The following is a 25,050-nucleotide window of genomic DNA, read 5'->3' on the forward strand; positions in this document are numbered from 1 at the left end:
CTTAGTGCAATGCCACTCACTCAATCTCTCGGCAGTTATTTTCAGAACCACAGTCGCATCACATCTTTCGTAGCACTCAAAATATAATTTTGGTGTAATCCATAGAAAGTGCTCCTGGTTGAGATGGCACTCAAAATTTTTCGGGAAGGAAAATTTTTCCTCACAATATGGTCACCAGACACACTTGGTTCATTGCTTGTGGATACCTAGAATAGTAATAAATATTACCAGCACTCTGCTCACAGTTCACTGATATTAACATGCCATCGGGGGCATAGGAAATACACACAGGCCTCGAGATTGAAAATTTTTTCCAAAAAGGGCTCTGCCCTTGCTTTATTTACAAATTGCCATTTGCATCCTCACTTGTCTTCAAATCAGTTCAAACAAGGAGTTCACCCATTGTCACTGGAGCACACGTGCGTGTGCGTGCACACATACACACGCACGCACGCACACACACACACACACACACACACACACACACACACACGAAGACAAGCCAGTCACAGAGGGTCTGGAAAGAACAAGGAAAAACAATTCTGTAAAATCCATACTTAAGGTATAATAAATGAGGTCCAAACTTCTTTCAAAACTGACAATGGCAGCACAATATTTTAAGTGCCTTGTGCAAGAAAATGAGAAGGGAGCTAATACATTTAAACCTTGATATAACAGACCAATATAACAACATTCTCAACATAACAAAGCTTTTAATTTTTCATAATTGCTTGCCCATAAAGACCATGTACAGTAGAACCTTGTTGATACGTTCCAGATACGTAAATTTCCCTGGCGCTAACGTTCACACCTGAGAACACACAAAATGACCCAGTAGAGTTACTCAGTTTTTGCTGGTTCATTCATTCCTGGAAAATACCATTTTTCGGCACCAACGTTCAGTACATCGCCAAACTGCGATCGTATGATACATATTTCAATCACTAGATCTCATGTAAACAAGAAAAGGTGCAATGCATGCACGATTGAGGACAGTATATAACTGCCCACCCGTCTCACGTGAAAACGCCGGCACACACTGTTTCTCATTTCAGGGCCACCAAATCTTCTCCGGGGTCGTCACATGCAGCATTCACAGCTACCACTGCCAATCCTATTGTGATAAGCATCTTTGCCTATTTGTTTCACAGTGCACGGTGCCGTCGGAAGCGTAGCTGTAGCGCATGCTTTTAATAGGCGATAACCAAAACGCACCGCTGTTCCCTGCTGCAGACTGCGATCGTATACGTTTTCCGGCCTCTAGATCCCATGTGAACAAGAAAAGGCGCAAGGCGCACGCGATCAAGAACAATATATAGCCACCCCCTGATGTGAAAACAATGGCGCGCACAGTTTTTTATTCCAGTAGCAGAAAATCTCCAACGGAGTTGCTACACGCTGCATTCACAGCTATCGCTGCCAAACCTATTGCGATAAGCATCTTCACCTATCTGTTTTACAGCGTGTGGTGCGTGGTCCCATTGGTAGCATACTGCCCGCTACTAGTAGGCAATAATCCAAACGCGCCACCGTTCCCTGCTGCAGGTGGCGCGATGTGGGAATCACATTTTGTTTGAGTTTCCCATCGCCCTCCTAAAACACCACGCAATAGGATAACAACAAAACACATCTGGGGCCACCGGAGCATCACCAGCTCAACATGCATCGGCATCTTGTGCCGCAACGATCCGTGTGATGCTTCGCATTACATAGATGCCAAGTTGAGTCTGCCAATTTTTTTTAGTTACTACGGATCGTACGTTTTCTCAGTTGGTACTTTTTTTCTCCCGTTTTTTCTGAAACATACGAGGTTCTACTGTATTTAGACCTGCAATATAATGAAGTGTGTTTATACATGATTTCAATATCACGAAATTTCACTGCCGCCATGAAGGTACACCGAGACAATAAATGGAAGCTTCCATGAACGCAGATGGTCAAATTTAAAATTACAAGCAGCTGCCTACGAATGTGCCTCTCAAATGGTGCGCTGTGAAACCAAGAGCGACTGCTCAAGCGAAGCAGTGTCTTGTTCCATTTAAATCCTATCGCACCCCACACGCTGCATCAACGCCTCCTACAGTGGAGTACAACTTTAGAAGGTAGTGGTATTTGCCCCTCAAAGATGGATGCACACAAGCTTCCACCAATGCGCACGTACTCTAGACTGACATTATGACCTGGACGGCCGGTGACTGTGCCGATGGAGAACGTGGCAGTCCGCACTTCAACTGGGCAGAGTCCATTAGCGGGACTATTTCTTTAGCTTCGGTCATCTGGGCAGGGCCTCTCCTGCCTCTTTTTGTTCCCGACTAAGATGGCATGCCTGTGCACTCTGCTTTATGACGTCATGCTACTTGGACTAAAATTTCCATTACCATTCTATTCCATTGCCATGAACAAAGCGATGACATCACATTCACCGCGGCTTAGTCAGGAGCATCCCCATTAGGTCGTACGGCTGTCGAGCAAGGTAACATGACATCATGAACTGAAGTGCACTGGCATTGTGCTATCTAGGAGGCATTGGCTGTGTGCTTTGGGTGCGAGTGAAAGCGTGCAAGGGTGAGTCAAGAATGGCGAGTGCTGTGTTCCCACATGAGCAAGGAGAAAGAGGGAGAGCAGAGTGAACTTGAGGTAATCCAATCAAGCATGCGTGAGAAAGAAAGGGGAGGGAGGGGGCAGGTTGGTGCGCATCACTTTCTTTTTAGAGCTGCCGTGGCTGCGTATGGCTGTCGGTGCAGCTGAGTGGATACGCAACCGACGAACTTGTTTTAGAGGCAATCTGCCATGTGTGCAAAGAGCGGGCGGGCCGAGATTGCATGGCATCATGTGCACAGTCTTCCCGCACGTTTAGTACTAGAGATCGTGTAATCTCAAGTTTCAGGCACACATTGAAGGGAAAAGAAGGCCTAGCATTCGCTGCCTACTGCCGGCACTTTTCAAGATAATGTCATCCCATTGCAGGTGACATTATCAGCCATGGGGGCAGAGTGGATGCGAAAGCGTGGCAGGCTTCACACTATACTGCTGATGTGAAGATACCGTACCGTTACTCTGCATGAAACCGTATCTTTCGTCGCCAACTCTCAAATTCAACAGAATAATTTTGTTCTAATTGAATTTATTTTTCTTTCATTTCCCAGATAATTAGCAAAATCTTGCGCCTCCCTTCAATGTAAGAACAATTCATCAGCAACTGTACTTGCATAAAAGTTTGAATTTCAATATAACAAAATTTAACAACTACGCTGAAGCAAACTGTCAATTTGATTGCCTTTGTTATATCAAAGTTTAACTGCATACTCAACAAATAAGGACGAAAAGTAGCTCACTCTTTTCATCAAAAGATCCTCAACTTGTCATTGCCTTTTCGATGCTGCTGCTCAGCAGCAATAGATCGTTCTTTAGACTGCAACTGACGAATCAACTGCCTTTGCTCTTCGATCTTCTTTTCCACCTGTGCGTGCATTACTTTGTCTCTGTAAGCAACAAAAACAGTCCAAAAAGAGCCAACAGCTTAAGAATATATGTACTCCAGTCTAGCGCACATGAACTTGCACACAGATGCAATAAAATTGGAGAAGAAATAATAAACTCTCTACAACACGTGAATCAAAGCTTAGCAGAATGTGATCTATACTATTTTTCTAACGTAAATTAAGCAGCTAATGCTTTCCTCAAATACTTCTCAATTCAGATCCTGTTTGCTCCAACAAATGCTATTCATAACAAAGTGTAACACAGTCGAACCTCATTAACACAAAGTCAAATTTGACACAGAAATACCTTTATTATGCAGTCAATCCCAGATATATTGAACTCTAAGAGGATTGTGAAACAGTTCAATATATTGACGATTCAAAATACAAAGTGTAACTACCTGAAGCTAAACTGAAATCTCTGCACGTCTCGGCCAGTTTCCCGAGATTGTGAAAAGCGGGACTTACCGATTTGCCAAAGCCCCAAGTCAAATGCGCAAAAGCTTATTTAAAATTGTTCACAAACGCTGCAAGTCACTCACGCTGCAGAATGGTCTTTGCAATGCTAGCCCTAAAAGCCTGTGCTGCCCGGACATGAGACTGCGGTGCGCCTTGCATGCGTTGAAGTGCTTGTTGAGCGTTTTTATTCAAAATGGGAATGGACGCACTGCAGAAGTAAACTAGCCTGTTGGGTACGCACTGTGCTGCCATCAGCACACTTGTACTGTGAATCACTCATGAACATGCCCAGCTGCAAGTCCATTACAATAAGCTGTTTAATGGGCGATCTTTATACGTGGGCAACGACTCAGGTGAATCGTTGTGTCAGATTTCAGAACCAACTTCTAGTTGGAACTAGTCGCGCATGCTTCTTGACCACACTAAAAAGTCTGTGCGCCTCTTGCATGCCGCTTAGTGCTCCGGTGCCTCGCGGCCCAGCATACGTCCTTTCGTTCTCGGCCTTTCCCCTTTTGTCCCTGCATCGGTGACTGCCAACACCATACACATGCTGTTAGTTCCATGAGTAGCTTTCAACTTTGTTAACATCAGAGTCCATTCCCACTCACATGTAACTATGCGGGCATGAAGTGAATGCGTTCAGCAGCCGAGAATCGCATGGCAATGAGTCTTGTGCACTGTTGCGCAATGGTCTTTCCATGAAATGTGGATGTGGCATGCGGCAGTATTATTGAATTCAAACTGTAACATAAAGATCCATCCAGAATTCTAAAACACCATTCGCGGAAAGCCTTTGTTTGCAAGAAACAAACCCAGCAGTGCAGCATCTCTACTTCAGCATCCCAAGCCCGACACCACTCGGTGAAAACTTAGAATGTCATCCACACTTTCTTTTGGGATGCATATCGGACCGGGAGGCTTTTGCGTCCTTGAAGCAGAGCGGCTATCTGCTCTTGCCAATAATGAACGGACGCAGTTTGCATGAGCCATGCTTCCACATGCACAGCGAGCAACTGCGAGCACTCTGCTCATTTTTACTCCATGGCATGTACTTCCCTTCTGATTTAATACAGTCAAACATCGATATATCGAATTATTGCGCATATCAAACACTTATATATCACCTGGAAAATTGCACAAATTTTCAATTTTTTATTTTGAACGGGCTCGGATGTAAAATCGATATATTGAACTCCGCCACCCCAGACCACATGCACTCTGTTGACAGGCGGTGAGCTTTCCCACAACACCCTCGAAGATAGCGATGGCATGATAGGCGTTCCCGACAGCTGCGATCGCACCAAGGACGCCATGTGAATGTAGCAGCGTATGCACGCGGCGGCTTGGCTAGTTCAACAACGTCAACGACGCATTGCATTTGTCGCACTGACTCCTCCTTGGTGCCATGCTCTGCACCTGCCACACCTCGTGAGGACTGGGGGTTTGAATCACTGGGCTCACTCATAGACGAGGCGCCACTTAATACTTTGTCACTGACAATGTTTCAATATGCTTCGATTGACGGACTTGGAGATCGCAGAAGTAACGGCCAAACGAAGATGCTGTCGAGGTTGATCCCACAAGCGCTGATGTTGCCCCGCTCCCGACTTCAACTGAGGCTACACCGGTCTACGCCGCTACTGTGGCGCAATAAAGGGCATCGGCCTATCACTTGTGGATCATTTAGACTACGTTGAGGACTTCGTGTTTAAGCATGCAGTTGCCAATAAGCAGGCTACACTGCTGTAGTATTTTCAGCCAAATAAATAAATACTTTGTGTGAAGCTTCAAGTGCGTATTACCTGCGCCTAGATTAGGGCGCGATCGGGGATCGTTGTTCGAAGCACACGTTTGGTCTGCCTAGGCTGCCTAAGCCTGCCTAGTTGGCGCTGCCTAGGCTAATTGCGTGCGGTGCAATCGACCACGCACTCACAGCTGACGAAGTTGTCGCGACCTAAGCCAATTGCACGCGGCACAACCGAACGCGCACTCCAAACAACGATCCCCGATCGCGCCCTTGGTTCATTGATTGATTTGCAGAAGTTTTGACGCGTTTTTTACGTAATTTTATATATAGAATTTTGGGTATATCGAACTCTTTCGCGATCACTGCACTGTTCGATATATTGAGGTTCCACTGTATCTTGTTTGACAGCATCTGTCGAAACAGTGCCATTCCAAATTTGTCGGCATTAAATACTTCTAACAATGCGAGAAGTGACTGTTTTTCCCTTAGGAGAAGTGTGCTTGCAGGGGCGTGGCACGGTGCTGTGCAACGTTCGATATATCGAATGTGGCGGTGAACGGGAGTTCGATGTAACGTAGCACATTGCTACACTTTTGCACGAGGTTTTTAAGGGGATTTTAGAATTATTCGATATAGACAATAATTCAACATATCCGAGTTTGATATATCCGGGATCGACTGTATCCGATAGTTACCATAGGCGTATATTTGTTACATGCTAATATCAACGAGAAATATATCTAATAATTTGTTATTTCCGTGTTCATTACAGTAAGGGTTTGCTTCTATAGCAAAGCATGCCTTGTTATTAACTAGTCCATTTTTTGTCTGTGCCAAAGAGAGAGATATGGTAAGTGAGGGACTTGAGAGGGGTTCACACCAAACCTGTAAAAATATGACCTAACATGCAGCGATGATCACTGTGAAATAATGGGGTACTGAAATTTTGGCAGGGATCTCGTGAAACTTTTTGGCATTTCTACATGCTCCTGTTCATCCACTGGAAAAAGCCAAAAGATGTGCAAAATTTGTGACATAAACAATGCATTGACTGTTACAGTTATACATAATACAGCCGAAAAATTTGTCTTTGTGTGAGGGGCCTGCAGAGGCTGCCATGGGGATACCTGTCTTACATGGAGAAATACCGTAAAAACCCGTGTATAATGTGAACCCGCATATAGTACGAGGTGAAACTTTTGGGACGCGAAATAGAAAAACAAAAGTTTTGTCCGCATATTATACGAGTTAGGAAAACTCGAGGAAAACATTTAAATTGCACTCCGCACTTCAATCGCTGTCTTCCTCAGCTGTGCTCTCTTCGGATAGTTCCTTGTTGGACATATCTTTCCAGAGGCACTCATCCTTTGTACCATCAAGCGCATTCGAGATGCCACACTTCTTGAATGCGCGACGCACAAGGTCCTCTGGTATGCTGGCCCATGCGTCCACAATCCACTTGCATAGTGTGGCTGGCGAAGCCCGCTTCAGCCGCCCAGTCGGCGTCACTGCAGGATCACCTGAGCGCATCCAATCTGCATAACACTGCTTGACCGCGTCCTTGAACGGCTTGTTCATGCAAACATCTAAAGGCTGCAGCTGAGACATCATCCCACCCGGGATAATGACGAGTTAAGTGCCGGATTCGCGGAACAGCCTCTGCACTGAGTCAGCCAAATGGCAACGAAATGCGTCCAGCACGAGGTTGGACGGGAACGACAACAGTGTGCCGGGCCACCTACACCAGATGGACTTCATCGAGCCGAGAACAAGATTCTCGTTCATCTAGCCTTTCTCATGGCAGCTCACAACCACATTTTTTGGCAGCTCCTCACCTTTAGGCTTGTGCTTGAAGACGACATAAGGCGGGAGCTTGCGTCCGTCTGCCGTGCACGACAACATGACGGTAACTCGCGTTTTCTCATTGCCAGTGGACTGGACATAAACTTGTTTAGAGCCCTTTTCGTGCACAGTGAGGGGCAATGGCATGTCCAGATAAACCGGCGTTTGGTCAGCATTGCCGATTTGCCCTAGCTGGAAGTTCTTGGACTTGCGCAGCGAAATAACATGCCGCTGGAAAGCCACATGCAGCTCTTCGAACAATGCGGGCAGCTTTTGCAAAATCAAAGTTCGGCAGCGTAATGAAAATCCAGCACGGCACATGTAGCGATAAATCCAGTGCTTGCTCGCTTTGAAAGCAGTGCTCAATAGCCCTTTTTCTCTTACAAGCTCCTTAGCTTTTGCCTGCATAAGCTCCACGCTAACAGCTAGATGCGCGGCTCTCTGTTGGCGCGCAAACTCTGTCAGGGCAAGTTCGATTTCCGGGAATGTCCCGCTCTTCAGGCCGCGAAAGCTTCTGCGCGTTCTGTTGCACGCAAAAAGGGCTTCCTTCTGTTGATGCCATCCGTGAAAGCTTCCCTCGTTGACACCAAACTGCCTCCCGGCTGCACTGTTGCCAATGTCCTGTGCGGCTAAAATAACCTTTCTCTTGAAAGCAGCCGAGTACTGTTTTCGTGGCCCGGACATCTTGGTCCTTCAATGCGGAATAAAAAAGATGCATTTCGCGAAGCGTGGTTTGCACGTGTGCTGCCAAGGTGCGCACTCAACAATAAAGAAATGATGCTGTAGTCACGCAGCAATAACGAAACCAAGCCGTAGCCACGCAGCAATAATGAAGCCAAGCCGTAGCCACACAGCAATAAAGAAGTCAAGCCATAGCCATGCAGCAATAACGAAACCAAAACTTCTAGCCCAGATTTCTGACAAATTTTTTCGGATCCGCATACAGTATGAAGCGAAAATTTGGGACGCTAATAATAGAAAAAACCTCATATTATACGCGGGTTTTTACGGTAGTCAGCTGTGGGAATTATGCATATTCACGCATCATGTAATGCCCACTTTGTACTCTATTCTCATGCCCATGCACCAGGCCATACAGATGCTACTGTTCAGCCTGTTACAACGAATAGCTGTTAATGCCACAGCTACCCAGCCATGTCCCATTCCAAAATGAATACAGTCTGCAAGAAACAGTTATCCTCATGCTGCCATGGCGATGAAGCTCATTTCCAAAAAGCTGTTCATGCCACATTGCGCACCATAGCTGTTATGTTGCATCCTGTCCACATCAATAAATGATCGTCATCACATTCATGATGAGAATGATGATGACAAAATTACATACAGAAGTTCAAAGAATTAACTGCAACCAGTTTTGACCCTGAGACTCAACTATGAAATTTTCTGCTCCAGCCAACTGCACCATGATAACAATGCATTTGTAAGCACTAAATGCAGCAATGACTAATGGGGCACCCATTGTGGTTCATGCCAGACTTAAACCATCAACAAGGTGACAGAAGGCAAGCAAAAGAAGTCTAGTACAGCCACAGTTGTCATGGAAGAGCAGTGAAGAACAACACCTCGTGACAGTAGTCCAGGCTTGCATAATGTTGCTGACCCAGCCTATTTCAATGGCAATTTCAATGTCAATTCCAATGTGTCATCAGTGCCGCCTGTGGCATACATGCTGTTTGCTATCTATAATCTGTAGCGGCTGAAAGTTGCGCCGATCTCTTGATATTTTTATGGGGCTTATGGCTAGAGACATGCAAATATTTAAAACATTTATTATCAAACACTGTTATTCGAATAAAGTTAAATTTAAGAATTTATTAATTGAAATCGAGAAATATTCATTCCCAGCCAAATATACAGCATCAGAATTATATTTGAACCTACATGGAAAATGCACTTTGCAAAGCCCCTTAAAATGACTTCAGATGACCTGATTTAACCAGAAATACTTAACCCTTCCTGCACTCAATCACTGCTCCAGAACATTAAGGCTCACAATGCATTGTTGTTGTGGAGAGGCAGAGGCTTGCAAGCTAGTGGATCAGTGAATTGCTTTTGCATGATACCTCACAGTTAGTTAATCAATAATGCTTCCTCCTTGGGGTGCTAGCAGGTTTTCTGCATCAAGGTATGTAAAATACCGTGTTGTTTACTTATTGAACAGATTCTGGTCTACACTTCTACGCTTCCTCCTATATATAATCACACCACAACATTACTGAACATTAATGAACTTGATGCTAAATTTAACACTATTTGCCAATACTTTAAAAGAAAATTGAATTGTGGTGTTTAACGTCCTAAGTTGCACAGTAGGCTATGAAGTATGCCGTAATGGATGTAGATTCATTTTGACCAGTTGAAGATTTTTATCATGCACGTAAATAGAAATACATGATAATTTCTGCATTCCGCCCCCCTCGTAACGTGGCCTCCACAACCAGAACCAAACCCACAGCCTTGTGTTCAGCAGCAAAAGGCCATAACCACTGAGCTACCATGACGGGTAGCTTCCTTACTCAAGACTCCTGTATAGCAGCTAAAGATAACTGAAATCAAGCGAAATTTTCAAACTATTCACACTAGGTGGTGCCTCCTTATCCAAAAGCACCAAACTGCACCCTCTGTGATGTGTCAAAAGCATCAAGTATCAATTGTTGATTTCTTCGCAACATTGTAACAAAACAGTTCATGTCAGATACTGCCAAATGTTGCAGCTTTAAAACTCACCACAAAGATGGCTTTACTTTCACAACGACCATGCACACCACAGTGCTATGTTCATGCAATTAAACTAAAGATTAATTTTTTGCATTTACACATTTTTCCCACCTGTCTTTATTCCTGGCAGAAGAATGTCCCAGCCTTACAATTTCACGTTCTGCTCTTTTTATTGCTTCTGTGACTTGTAGTGCCTGAAAACAATGACACACAAATATTTGCACAAAGGATAAAAAATGAAGACAACAGAAATACTACAGCCAAGCCCATTTAGGACAAAGCTGATCAAGATGCAACACGGGTTTCCTACCTCCAGAAGTCAATACTAGTTAACATAGCCCTACTGCCTTTAATGACTGGTGACCAGCAGCAGCTACAGGAAAACTGAAGCTATGCACATGTTTATTGTATGCAATGAGACATTTTCGTATGCAGCTAAACTCTATACTGTTCATTACTTTCCTAGCTAACTTCTAAAAAAATGCAAGGATATGCCAAACAAAATAAGAACAGTTGGTTGACTTGCCAGACAAAACTAGTTTTCAAAAGCTGTGCTGACAGAAATCCCGAAATCATAGTCAAAGCGGTCAATGGCAAAAGCTGCTGCACAACTCTAGGCAGGAAATTGCAGAATACTGGGTGCAGTGGTCCTGGATGTGTTTGAACAGGAGCGAGACCATTCACCTTGGCTTGGGCACTCACATTGTGACTTCAGTACTTTCTTTTGCTTGCCACGACAAGTTCACTATAGCCGCCATGCGACCTACCTACCATAAATAAAAGTAACCCTCAAGCTGCATAGTAAACTTCTTTTCTTTCTTCCCCTTTTTTTGTCTCTATCCACTACTAGCTATCATTCTTCACGGCCATTGCTGGAGGTCACAACTACCACACATAATTCACTGCCCCGTGCATGAATATGTGACAACTTGATAACACAGTAGTAGCGTCATAAGTCCATGGACTTCTTATCTGAAATGCAGCACTGTAGTTCTAATGTGCAGTCTTGTTACATTTCCCACGTTGGTGCTCATGACAAGTGGATTTGAATGTAGGACACATAAGGCATAACGGTTAAATGCCTGAGTCAAGGGAACTTACCTCAATACCCAGGCCCCTCATTGAAACCGATTTCAGATCCTGACTGCTATTTGCTTCCTTCTGGATGTTGTACTGTTCACCAGCATTTTTAGAATCTGCAGGTAAGCAAAAGATAACAATCAACTGCAGAGGTTACAAACAATGTACCGCACTTTTCGGTGTATCGCAATTTCCCTTAAAATTTTTCATTGGTGCTACTAATACAATCATGCAACTTATACAGTATGTCCCAGATGTCATGATGGGACATGGCTGCTAATGCTGCCATGCACATTTTCTTGTACAACTGAAAAAAAAAAACGCACATATTGGTTGTGCCAGCGTGCATGCTATTATGATACATAATGCATATACAGGGCATCCTAGCTATCATGGATCGCATTTTTTAAAAAAAGACAGGCCATTCTACACGAAGATGCCCAAGTGCACATTGTTCACAGTCAAGTAGAGTAGCAGCCAGCTATTTTCTTGTTGATGCCATTGAATTTAATAATTAACTGCAATTAACTAAATTTTAAATTCCTGCTCTGAATGCCGTGCTGTCAATGAAGAACTTGTGGGAAATTCAAAGAAACTTAAAAGTGCCATATTTTTTGGCAAGGCAGGAAGTGCCTGCTTATTTTTTCCAGCTGATAAAGAAAGCCCGCAATAAATGAGAAGTATTGCGTGACTAACCGTCCGCCCGCATCAAAAAGCAGCGCCCTCAGACGAGCTCCATAACAGTAGTGGCAGAACTGGTGCTTTACCTGTCGCGCCCCACCTGCAACAGCACGGCGCCTTGCTGCTGATAAGCAAAGAGTGCGGATAACTCATGGTTGTTCCGACATGGAAAGACTGCGATCACTCCTGTGGACCATGTTTGAGGGCGCTGCTTTTTGATGCGGGCCGACGGTTAGTCACATGATACAGTCGAATCTCGATCATTCCAACTCGAAGGGTTCTGAAAATTTGTTCAAATTAAAGGAAGCTAACTGAATGGAAGACTTACCTGCAGTTGGCGCATGTGCATTGAGCTAACACACGAGGGGGAAGTTCCACAAGATTTACTCACACGTATTTACAAATTACAGTCAGTTATTAGGCGTATTGGTGCTCATACTATGATAGGAGATGGCGGGTGCACGCGTGTGCAATGGAAAGAAGCATACCATGTACCATGACGACTGCCACTTCGAATTTTTGGTATGCTTTGCTGCGTAAGCCTGTTGTATAGGGGCAAAGTTCACTTTCGGGAGCCGTCATTATGCAATGCGCCATGCCTTCCGCGCTCCGAAGCCACTGGCGAGGATTACAAAGGCAGAGTTCGGCACCATTGCTAACAGTAGCGAATTGTTTCAATGAAAAACACAGCACAGAACAGCAAGCAGCCTGATAGCGAACGTCAAAGTAGCTAGGACTAGCATCGCCACATTGTGGCTATGGCTGCCAGAGGATCTGCGTGCGAGAACACCAGCTCGAGGAGGCACACATAATCAAAATGGTGGTAGTGGTGACTCCATTTCGGACCTGCGGTCATGGCAAGAAGGTTTTTTTGTGACCAAAATTTCAGACGTTCTTATACATTGACTCTATGGGGTACGTGGCGGTGCCGCGACACTAACAGAAGTCACTAACCCATCACGAACAGAAGTAATCGGTAATGCGCGCCTGCACACGCCTGCACACAAATTTCCGTCACAATCTTTTTTTTTTTTTGGACTGCGGCGTTGAGGAGTCTCTCCCATGCTTTTCCTCTATGACGGGGTCAGAGGAATGCTGGTCGGAGGCGCCGCCACATGATTTGGCGCGCTGCTGAGAGCATTGTCGGAGCGCCGTATGTTCTAATTAACCGTCGAAAATGCTTGTGCGTTCAAATTACCGGGCATTTTCGCCCATTGGAATACACATAATTTTGATGGGACCACAGCGTCAGTTCGAATAAACTGGAAGTTCGAATTAAGTGTGTTCGAATTAACGAGATTCGACTGTATTGTTCATTTTTCACAGGGTTTCATCAGCTGGAAAAAATAAACAGGCAGAAATTAACTGGCTGAAAACATGCCAGTATGAAGTTTCTTTCAATTTTCTACAAATTCTACATCGACAGCACGCCATTCAGAGCAGTGATTAAAGAATTGGATAATTGCAATTAATTAATGAACTCAATTGCATGAACAAAAAGATTACTAGCGGCTGCTCTGCTCGACCGTGAATAATACGCACTTGGTTATTTTTGCGTAGAATGGCCCGTCCTATTTAAAAAATGTGATGCATGATAGCTGGGACACACTGTATTGCATTATACAGTACAGGGTGTCCCAACTATCATGCACCAAGATGTAAAAAATATGCAAATGCCATGTAGCTGGACAGAAACAAGGTAATGTTGTTTGCTGTCGCTTGGAGATGCTCACATTATTTTTTGCATTCTGCCTGATTACATAATTAATCTTAATTAATCAACTTCTCAAATATTATAATTAGATAAAAAGTGTCAATGAGAAAATTGTACAGTGACATCAAGAACTCCTGATACAGCTTTCTGTTGCTCAATATGTGCTACATAAAAGTGCTTTTCCAAGTGTGAAAGAAGCCCACGAGTACATGCAAAATTGCCGCGTGACTGGCCACTCGAGGCCCTTTGCGTGCATTCACGGGCTTCTTTCACGGTCGGAAGAACAATCCAATTGGCGCCACTATCTACGCGATTACAGCCTTCACTTCATGCCGGAGGATTACGACGACAACAGTTTTAGCGTATCCAGTATTCGGGTAAAAGCAAGCACAAGCGGACTGGGTGTTCTACGGGATGAGCAGAGGTGCAAACGTGAACGGCCTGCATGGTAGAGCCATCTGGTCACACAGAGCTCAACCAGACAAACACACAGCTAATATAGCAGTAACTAAGTGCATTTTGCTTTGCTGCTGGTGTAAATTTTCGGCAGGAGTGTAATTGTGAGCACATTGTCTTTTTAAATGTTTAAAATGTTTTACACTTGGTTACAGCAATAGTAAGCTCTGTGTTCGGCTGGTTAAGGTCAGCACCACCGCGTGGCTGCACCATGCAGGCTGCTCAGGCCACTCACGTTTACGCTAAAGCCCTTTCATCACAGTGGTAGTAGTATGGAGGGGCTTTAGTTTAAGCCTCGGCCCATCTGCCAAAGCACCCAGCTCACCTGCGGTTACCAGAATACCAGATATGCTCGGCGTTGCAACAGAATGCTCGCAATGCACGCTGCTTGGATAGTTCTCGCAGGGGACCAACGGCTTTGAACGCTGGCTCCAAGGCAACTGGAAGTAGACGTCACGACGTCATATCCCGACTCAGAGCCAGTGAAGGCAAAGCATAGCCCCGATTGCAGGGCGAACGAGTTGAGGAGAAAAAGCATGGCCAGGGAGGAGGGCAACTTGCAATTGTTCGTAGGTCTCTTAATATGAGATTCTTCACTTAAATTGTGGTGCTAATGTTTTACTTATCTATACCCTACGAGCTAACAAAATTTGTCCAAACTGTTTCAGGGACCCTATAAGTACTAACACTACTACAGTTTTCTATGTGACTAGACACTACATACATACACAAGAAATGATGGCGATCAATGGGACTTATGTGACAGTAATGTGTGAGCATTAGTTATCTCCAGAGGTGTCCATCGCTACTTTTAACTGTAATGCCCACAGAACACAAACACAGCCACTAACGCAACTACCAGAACATGGGACAAGTGTTCGGACTTGTCCACGAGCGAAGTGCATCAGCTGAGGGCTGAGCGCCAACTGTGCACATTCCAGTGCACTGCACATGCCGCCTCCTTCATGTGCTTCCTGCCCTTTCACCTGCATCGGCCTTCTCTCCACCCCTCTCCCCTCCTTTGCCGTACACAAGCTGACAGCAGTGTTTTCATTGCATGAGTGCTCTAAATTACAGGGTTTTACGTGCCAAAACCACGATTTATGAGGCACGCCATAGTGGAGGACTCCGGAATAATTTGAACCACCAGGGCTTCTTTAATGCGCACCTAAATCTAAGTACACAGGTGTTCTCGCATTTCACCCCCATGAAAACGTGGCCGCTGTGGCCGGGATTCAATCCCGCGACCTTGTGCTCAGCAGCCCAACATCACAGCCACTAAGCAACCACGACGGGTAGCATAACCGTTCTAATGTCGACATATTAAAAGATTTACACAAGTACTTGTAAATTGGTGCCTGTAAGGTGCTCATTTTATCCGTTGTATCCATAGTGCCTATGAGGGGCATAACCTATTGAAGTAGTCAAGTTCTCCCCAACTTTGTCTCATTGCTGCTATTGCAGTGTGCTATTTCAAGCACTACTATTTGTGTGCCACATTGGAGTATCAGTGTGTAAGGAAGAACACTTACAAATTATCTCAATTATTCATTTATCACATAAGGTTTAAGGCTGGGCTTCCTCTTAGGAAGTATCTTGCAGTAAAGCCCAGTGAATAGGGCAATAAGAAAGCTACTGTATCATATTTATGATCCTGAATCTAAAGCAAGGTACACTGTTAGACTAGACATCACAAAAAAAAAAGAAAAAGAAAAGACATTGTGGTGTGTTTGTGCTAATACACCAACAATGGTATGAGGCCTTTCCGAGGCCTCCATAAAAAATATGCTATTAAGCAATGAAACATGTCTTTGATTAGGCTCAAATAAGCATACTCACCCTTTTTTGAGAATATCTGACCATTCAAAAAATCAAACACTGATTCAGGTTGTGCTGCCTTGTGGTAACGCCTTTCAATCTTCTCTTCCTCTCTCTTCATTTTAAGCAGCATCTTTCTTTGCACTTTGGCTGAATCCTGTGTCATGCCCAGTTCCTTCAGCTCCATGCACTTGTCTAGTGACTTTCCTGGAACATAACATGACAAGAACAACACAATTACTTTAGTGCAGCTGTGCCTCCTTTCTCATTAATGTACATTGGGTACAATGAGGCTGGAAGAAGCAGAAAGAAACAGTTTCAACTTCCACTGTGCACTGAATAAAATGTCAAGGCAGTGAATTCAGTCCACAGTGCTCAATAAAAAAGCATCAACAAAATATTTCAGTGCTCTGACTCAGAACAATCCCTAGAAAGCTATGTAATCTATGTTTATGCATTATTTGACCAAGTAGGTAGAAGCTATGGATATAAAATATATGATAATAAACAGTAATAAACAGTAGTACACAAGTATTTCAAAGTCCAAGAGAGCCTAAAATAATTGTAATTACTCTCCACTTATGCTGTACACAGGGTTGACAGAATTACCCAAGGTAGCTAATTTTGCCAGGCAAATAATTCATGGTACTGCATGCAAGGTATTCTGCATTGTAGTCCTTACTTCATTTATTTCTCCTTAAAGGCCCAAAGGCATTATTACATAAGGGGATACATAAAGACTTGTGAACTTCGATGATTTGAACAAAAATGCAAAAAATACAGTAGAAATACAATCAGTAAAAAGTACAGTTATATTATTTAGTTATATTATTTCGGTGCTGATAAGTGTTACAACGCTTTCTTTGTCAGAAAAAAGTGAGTTGCATCTTACCTGCAGGTAGCACAACAGCCTCAACTGGCTCAGTTCTACCATTACCCCGAATGCCAAGTCCTTGCCTGAGAATGCAAAAAGGATGCAACGATTAGATAAGAAAAATGAAGTGAAAAGGTCAACCCTTTACACTTGCTGGATTTCTTAGCAGCAACAAGAAACAGCTACCGTATATATTCGTGTAAAGGCCGCACTTGTTTTATACAATCTTGGCTGCGTGCAGCCCTCACAGGAATCAGGCCGATGGTGGCCCGTTAAAGGTTTGTACCGTTTCTGCAACAGCAAAAGAGGGTAAGAGAGGCGCAAGTGACAATGCTGCAGTAAACGACCTCAGATGCTGGCACATCGTCCCTGACCAGCGCTGGTCCAAACAGGGCTCCCTTCTCTAGAGGTGAAATGCCGCTAATCTTACTGGAAACACAGCCGAGACAAAGCGCCACACAAAGAAATAATGGCGCGGTGGCGTTGGCCTGAGCGGCATTGACAGAAAAGCAGCTAGTGTCATCTAGCGGAAACGGAACTAACTTTGCTTTCGGACAGAATGTCGTGAATTTTTTTTTCGAAAATTTAGTCCTCCAAAGTGGGGGTGCAGCCCTTACACGAGTATATGTGGTATATGGTGGGAATAATAAAACATTGCAACACTTAGCAAATAGTCCACAAGTTAAATACAAAAATGCCAGAAATGCTAGCTTGTTTGCTACACTCCTATTTGTTACATTTTTGTTTTCCTTTAATATAAATTACCAAAATTTCAGGATAATGCAATTATTTTCCTTGATTGACTGTATCATTGACTGATGACAACCATGTCATCTGCCATAGATAGCACTGTGGCTTTGATAGTGATGGCTTTGTAGTGCAGGCTTTCTGCACAACTGGTTAACCACCCTGTCCTTTCTTTTGTCTCTTTCTTCCTGCTCAATATAATCCTTTTTACAAATCCTCATGGTGCTACAAGGCGTTACTTGAGCCCCTGTGACCAAAAAAGAACCTTTGCATTACAAATTGAGAGCTGCAATTTAAATGTTTAAATTAGGGAAATACATTTTGCTTACCAAGTGGGCATAAACGTGAAAAAACAGTTTGCCATCTAAATGCCTAGATGTTCTTGAAACTTAAGATGCTGTTCCTGTGGTGTGAGCAATGGGGATCTAATCCAGATTGCTAAAGCAATGTTGCACGCTTTGATTTACAGATAGCTTTTTGTTCTGCCCATAAAGTTCAATTTTCTTGAAAGCAGGTCAGAAATGCTCATTTTTATTTTAATCTTGAACGAGAGTATGAACAATGTCCCTATTTTTAGGCAAGGGTCCCACAGGAGAGTCAACAAATTCTTTAAGTGACTGGAACCAACTGCAAATTGAATGAAAAGGTAAAATATAGAATAAAAAAGGTAAACTTTTTTTTTAATGTGACAGATAAAACTTCTGGAGTTTTTATTCCCCCCTTTTAGTATAAGGTTTGTTCCATGAAAGATGATGAGGAGCTACTACAAAGCGTGCAGAAAGGACAAATTTCTGGTTAATATAGAAACGAGAGTGGCTGCTCAAAAAGAGAATGCAGAGAGATCCCAACTGTGATTGCCAAACCATCACTTTTTTTGTCCCTTTTACTTTTCTTTGGTACCATATTAATTTTAGACAAAAGTCCATATATGGCAAACAGTGAATACCTCGTAAGTCTTGTAAAACAGCATATATTAAAATTCATATAAAGTAAGGTGAACTGCAACCTCTACGTAGAAACCTTAGAAGGTTAAAGTATTCACATTTCAATAAGCACACCTTAAAGATAACAGATGCAGTGTTACTGGAATTCTGATAAAGATCTGGACTATTCGCTATGGGGGGGAGGGGGGGGGATAGTACAAGAGAAGCCAAAGCAAACACTTATGTCAACTTACCCCCAAACATAGCCCATTTTCTCCATCAGCTTGGAACCAATACCCTGAAAGCAACGTAAAACGAATTCAAGAATCTACCAGAATTGAGTAGGCTGCATGCAGGAGCAGTATGCAAGAATAATGGGACGGAAAGAGGGAGTTCATGGGAAGAAGTAACTACCACAATACCCAACAGCCATAATGAAGGGGATCATGGTCACTGACCAAGTCTGATGAATAATCCGACGTTTCGGAACCGTGTACGTGTTCCTTGTTCACTGAGTTATACAGGAAATCGTCGTCACTTATATAGCCAGCACGTGATGTAATGAATGTGCGTAAATGGCAGGCATAGTTTCTGGTGCCCGGTTCATCGTAGCTGGCGTCATTCACCGGCATAGTAGCTGGCGTCATTCAATTGACGCCAGCTACGATGAACCGGACACCAGGGACTATGCCTGCCATTTATGCACGTTCATTATATCACGTGCTGGCTATATAAGTGACGACGATTTGCTGTCCAACCCAGTGAACAAGGAACCCATACGCGGTTCCGAAACGTCGAAATATTCATCAGACTTGGTCAGTGACCGTGATCCCCTTCATTTCCATGCCTGACCAGACAAACTTTCGTCGAACCCTTGATTACAATAGCCAGTAATGCCAAGGAAAGCCTCAAGGAATTGAAGTGTTATAACAGCAGGAGAGCATTGATTCTGTCTGTTTTTTGTTGTACACTATTTATGATAAAGCAAAAGGGTGAGAAATTGAAAGATAATATACGAGGAGGGCTGCTTTCGAGTTGTCTGGCATATTTCAGCTTGGGTTTCATGCATTTTGACTAGGCAGAATGGGTTAATGCAAAGGTCATTGGCCATGTCAAACTAAATTATTTTTGTCATAGTCCTTATTTTTGTCATATTACTGAAACTAAGCACTATTAAGCTTGGTCAGTCTTTGGGAGTGAGCTCACTTGGTAACTCCAACTGCTGATGGCCTCTCCAGCTGCAGAATAGTTCAGGTGTCTGCCTTCAGTGAAAGTTATAGCTTGCACAGCACGAGCTGCCCCGTCCCATGCTGCACTTATGAAAAAACTTTTTTTTTTGTTACAGCAGTGATGATTGTGTAATGTTTGGAAATTCTCCCCTAGTCAAATAACAACACACCAGCAGCATCTGAAACCACAACCTGCTGCATACCATGCACCCTGCTTTACTAATTTAAGTTGCAGCAGTAACTTTCCTTTGTCACTTAGTGGGCACTTATGTATGGTCAGTTGCAAATGAAAAACAGGACAATTCAAACACAAACTTGAAAAATATTGCTTATAGATGCAAAACAAGATCAGTTTCCCCAGCAAAGAAATGCTTAAACCAAACTAGCCACACCAGTATGACTCATACCTTAAGCACAACATACAGATTTTCCACTTCTTAATTTAAGTTTTCTCTTCGATTTTTATTTTCCACAGACTGTACATGTGTATATGTCACAGAGCCTTGAGATATCCCCCACTGCCACTGCAAATTTAGAATATGCTGAAGCAAGTGAAGCCTAATACCTTTGTATGCTTCTCCCAAGCTCCTAGAGGCAAACCAGATGCGGTGCTTGGAGACCAAGCAACAACAGGTACACCCTCCTGCTCATCGTCGCAGCCACCAGTGATTGGCACAGCATCAGCAGCTGGCTGAGAATCGCCATCAGAGTCTGAGCTTTCCACTTCTCTATTGCCTTCCAAGGGAAAGACATCCTCAACTCCAATGGACACTGTTTTCCCAGAGTGTGAAAGACAAACCATGACCTCGTCTTGCCGTTGTCCAATGGACTCCAAGGCAGCCAGCTGCCACAGGCCGTCTATGTCGCTCTTCACAAGACACGGTGAGCCAGGTTTGAAAGTGCTGAAGCTGGGCTCAGAATATTCACGCAGCTCAGACAGCGCAACAGCGTGGCCATGAGAGAAGCGACATCGTTCCTGGCTAAACTTGCAGCGACCTTCAAGGAAGAATGAACATGGCTTCATGGCTGACACAGTGGGGTGGGTGAACATAACCTGTAATGGTAAAAAAATAAGTGAAATTGACATAAAGTGAGGAATGAAGGTTTGTGCTGAACAAAGGCAATAAGAAAGGCCAATGTTGCAAAGAGCAGCAATAAAATGGCATAACAACTCAAAAGTTTGGAGCAATGATTGGAGTACTGTTATAGCATATTACAACGTAAAAAAAAATGATTCCACTTGTGCCAAACACAGCAATACTGATTATTAATTTTTTCCCATAGACATGGTAATGCAATGCTTCTTAGGAGCAGCATTACAGAAATAACAGAGCTTACTTTAAAATGAGGAGTTCAAGCTTCTGCAACATTCAAGAGATAATCAACTGCCTCCAAACTCGAACAAGAAATGTCTAAGGCAGTACACTTGTAATAAATCTTCAGCTGGTACAATTTTTCTGCAATCTAACATTCTACTGCCGAATGCAAAAATGATCATCTGTGCACTGTAGTAGAGAGATCTGGAATAATTCTAACCACCTGGGGTTCTCTGATGTGCACCTAAGCCTACTAGAGCATTTATACATCTCATTCCCATTGAAATGCGGCTGCCGTGGGCTTTCTAGAACAAACTTATTATTCAAAAGCTACAATTAGGCAGCCACAATTAGGTGTGAATCAAGTGGGTGCCATACCCCACATTCATCATGGTGAAGCAACGATGGTCTCTACTCATGGAGGCCCTACTGTGCATTTAATTGCACTGCGGGAAACAGGCTTCATATTGTGCTCACAGAATGAATTGCATTTTTTTAATTCTTCATAAAACCTATTAGAATGGGCCTTAACATTGCTGCTGCTGTGGCAGTTTCACTATATCAGTTCGAATGGTGGGCGTTCGCAAGCATAGCAGTATATTAAGTTACCAAAATTTATTGCAAGAAGCTTTATGATGAAACTTAGAATTCAGCAAGTGAATAATAAGACAGATCAACTGTAGAAAGGTGCACATGTCAAAGCTGCTGAGCTCGTTCAAGCAAATATGAATGCACTGCTCCAGTTTCTCAGATTTTGGACAAATTATTACTGCACGGAGCTCTTAGGTGGATCAGAGGGAGGCAAGGTAGTATTTGACCTGTATAAAGGTCACATAATTGTTATTGCTGTGTTAGCAACATGGCCAAGCACATGCTACAGAATCGAGTTCTCCTTTCATGAGTGCTGAACAGTAGAAAATTTACAGACATAATGTGGACTAAGTGCGGCTTTGTTCTAGAAAAACCTGGTTTCTTTTGAACAGTGGATTTATGATCTATGGATTTCTAGCCTTACAATCCGTAAAGAAATTCAGAATTTGAGCTGCTATCATCTGTTGTCTTGTAAATATTCGTGAAGTAAAAGTCCACTACAAACTGCTGACAAATTCACTGTTAATTCCTCACCTACATGGACACTAGACAAATGCCAAACATTTCGATAGATGTGTTACTCCATGTCAGCCTGTACCGTAGCATTTGAAAACACCAACATAAGTAACAATTTTAGTAACGTTAACAGCAAAATTTAGCAAAAACTTGGGGACTTCCTTGTCTCAAGTGTACCGACACAGTCGGAAAAAGCTTGGCAATGCTGATTACTTTGACTTCGTGCTGCAAGCATCCTCAAAGGAATTTTGAAAATTAACCTACGAAGTTGTGCAGCTCTCACAACTTTCAAAAACTGAAGTACCATTTCTCAACATAAAACAAAGAAATGCACACACAAATGATATTACAAAATGCAGTTCTTTATATCAAAAGCCACTGAACGGTTTACTCAGCAACAACAATATTTTTCCAACAGTTTCTAACAAATGGTTTAATGAATGATTTCTTGTGGCCTTCTGTCAAAGTGGAGACCCTTGTGACAATTTCTGCTTGTATCTGGAACTTTCCCTCTATGGGAAACTTCAGGGGAAGTTTGCTGATTAGTGAAAAAAAAAGAAAGAAAAGGACATTCAGGGACTGTGATGACAGTTTAACAAGCCCCTCAGTCAGTATCAACATAAGAATATGACAGTCTACAGTGTGTTTCTAGGATAAATGCAAACTAATATACAATAATATACTCACATTGACTTTAATGTCATCGACATGAGTGATGTCTGAAGCATCGACGGAGAGAACAATGGCACTGTGGTATGACATCTGTCCCCAGTCTTTGGAAAATGGTGCACGTACTTTAGAGCCTTCTAGGTGGTCCACAAGTTCCGCAAGCTCCTTAGAATGGTCCTCAACAGCAGTGGCTGCTTGATCTTGGTGTTCTGAAGAAGCCCCAAGGCTTGCCATCTCTGCCTATATGAGATAAGACAATTGGTGATACCTTCTTGTCAAGCATGGTTTCATATCAGCACAATCATATGCACATGAAATAAATTTGCAAACTTTTAACGTCTATCACTACAAGCTAAAGAAGGTCATTCAAATAATGCATAACAATAAAGAAAACAAAGAAACAAGACGGCCGCCCTGTAAGCTATGTGACGAAAAAGTAAAAATAAGTCATTTCTGGGCAAGTTTTGTTCTTAGGGTATCTTTAAGGGTGTGAGAATATTTAAGATTCTGAATATGAAGCGAATATTCCAGGTTAGTTGATTCATATTCAATTTGAAAATTCACTATTCAATATTCTCAAATATTTGTTTCTGTTTGAATATCAGAAAAAAGCACTTACTTGAGTCTATATAGAGGGAAAGAATGAATGCAAGTAGCTGTTGTGAATAATTCTGCCATAGGAGCGGCCTCTTGTTGCACAGGGGCACATAATATCTGCTTAATAATTTCTAGTCATTCAATAAGGATGCCTCATATTCAGAAACTTTCAGAATTTATTGTCTCAATTTAGGAAAGTAATTTATAATTTAGCATGCATCACCATGTTTGCATCCTTTTAAACAGATGTACAATGCTGCAGTAACACACTTGGCTCCTTCAATAAAAACAGCACTCTTGGTACATCTGACGACTTGATGCTCCTTAGTTTTATTGCTGTCATTGTCAAGGCACACCGATTGGATCACCTTTTGGTTGTTTCTAATTTACAAGCTCCTTAGTTGACCGTACGTCCAGTTGTGAACAGCATTACATGCAGGATAACGTAAAGCCTCTCTGCGCAAATTTAATATTACACTTCGTTTGGAAATAGCAAAATATTCGGTATTAACATATCGTTTTTCCAGAAAATTTGCGGCACAACCTAGATTTTTCTTCTAAAAACAGGAGCTGGTCGCATTTCCCAGAAACAGCAACTCAGATGACACTACCGCGTTTATCCATCGTGCTATTGTTTCACAACGAACCTGGCTGCAGCGAATAACAAAACATTGTAACACATGGGTTAGAATATATCTAAATACTGCATATATGATTAAAATATCAATTTATCCTGCAGTTAGTTATAAGCAGGTTTGACTGCACTGAAGTCACGCAAGTAAAAAGTTCCTGTGAGAACTTTTAACAGTGCTCGCATAACCAACAACGCCGTCTCGAAACACGGCCGCCCGCGTTGAGTTCTAGACGCCACGCTAAGCGATGTTCTAGAGTCTCTCGTGTCGCTGTGGTGGATTAAATGGAAGTGCTTACCTGAAACCTTGCAAACTCTTCGTCGATACCGGTGTCATCGTGAACTTGCTCTTGATGTGTGGACGAGTCTTCATCTACCACACCACGCAGCGTCGCTAGAAGATGCGGAAACGAAATTCACGATCAGCTTTCCGACGGCTTGCAGTTTGTCACGCTTACCTTTCGTAAGGCTAATGACTTCTTCCAAGTTTTGTTTTAATTCCAATAAGTCAGCAGCTTGAGATGCACTAGTGTTGGACGATAGAGCGAGTTCGACCGCTTCAAGCTGTGCAATGAATGACGACTCTTTAGAAAAATATCAAGAAAAAAAATTTGACACACTTACTTGCTGCTCGTATTGCTTTAGGGATTCATGCAGAGCTTTTTCGTCCCCGGAATCCATGTCTAAGATTGCGTTTCCACATTAAAATTGCTACTGACGTAAAAGCTAAACATACACGACGCCTGCATCTCACACGGCAAAAGAGGCAAAAAACAAACGAAACTTTCTTGTTCATTTTTTTTTTCGCACAATGTCCCCAGACGAGAAGCAGGTGCGGTCTAAATGAGCAACTATTTGTGCGCTGGTGCACACACTTATTTTCACCAAATACAAAATTTTGAATTTCAGACATAATATGAACCTTCACGAGCCATATCA

General features: G+C 43.0%; 1 protein-coding gene across 2 annotated transcripts; it reads right to left on the minus strand.

The window, feature by feature from the left end:
* Positions 1 to 300: 300 nt before the first annotated feature.
* Positions 301 to 25,050, minus strand: LOC126548098 (zinc finger CCCH-type with G patch domain-containing protein). 2 transcript variants are annotated; one of them, XM_050196208.3, is made up of 12 exons: positions 24,736 to 25,038; positions 24,570 to 24,675; positions 24,411 to 24,505; positions 22,902 to 23,123; positions 20,357 to 20,845; positions 18,817 to 18,860; positions 16,911 to 16,975; positions 16,040 to 16,225; positions 11,371 to 11,465; positions 10,381 to 10,463; positions 3,336 to 3,482; positions 301 to 517 (listed from the first exon to the last, which is right to left on the minus strand). In XM_050196208.3, the coding sequence occupies exons 1-11, from the start codon at positions 24,790 to 24,792 to the stop codon at positions 3,344 to 3,346; spliced, it is 1,581 nt and encodes a 526-aa protein (XP_050052165.1). In that variant the 5' UTR covers positions 24,793 to 25,038; the 3' UTR covers positions 301 to 517; positions 3,336 to 3,343. The 2 variants fall into 2 exon arrangements, with proteins under 2 accessions (XP_050052165.1, XP_054919551.1); XM_055063576.2 differs by lacking the exons at positions 301 to 517; positions 3,336 to 3,482 and adding an exon at positions 3,769 to 4,682 and having other exon boundaries at positions 24,736 to 25,050.

Source organism: Dermacentor andersoni, chromosome 1 (genome assembly GCF_023375885.2).
Source record: "Dermacentor andersoni chromosome 1, qqDerAnde1_hic_scaffold, whole genome shotgun sequence".
Classification (NCBI taxonomy): Eukaryota; Metazoa; Arthropoda; class Arachnida; order Ixodida; family Ixodidae; genus Dermacentor; species Dermacentor andersoni.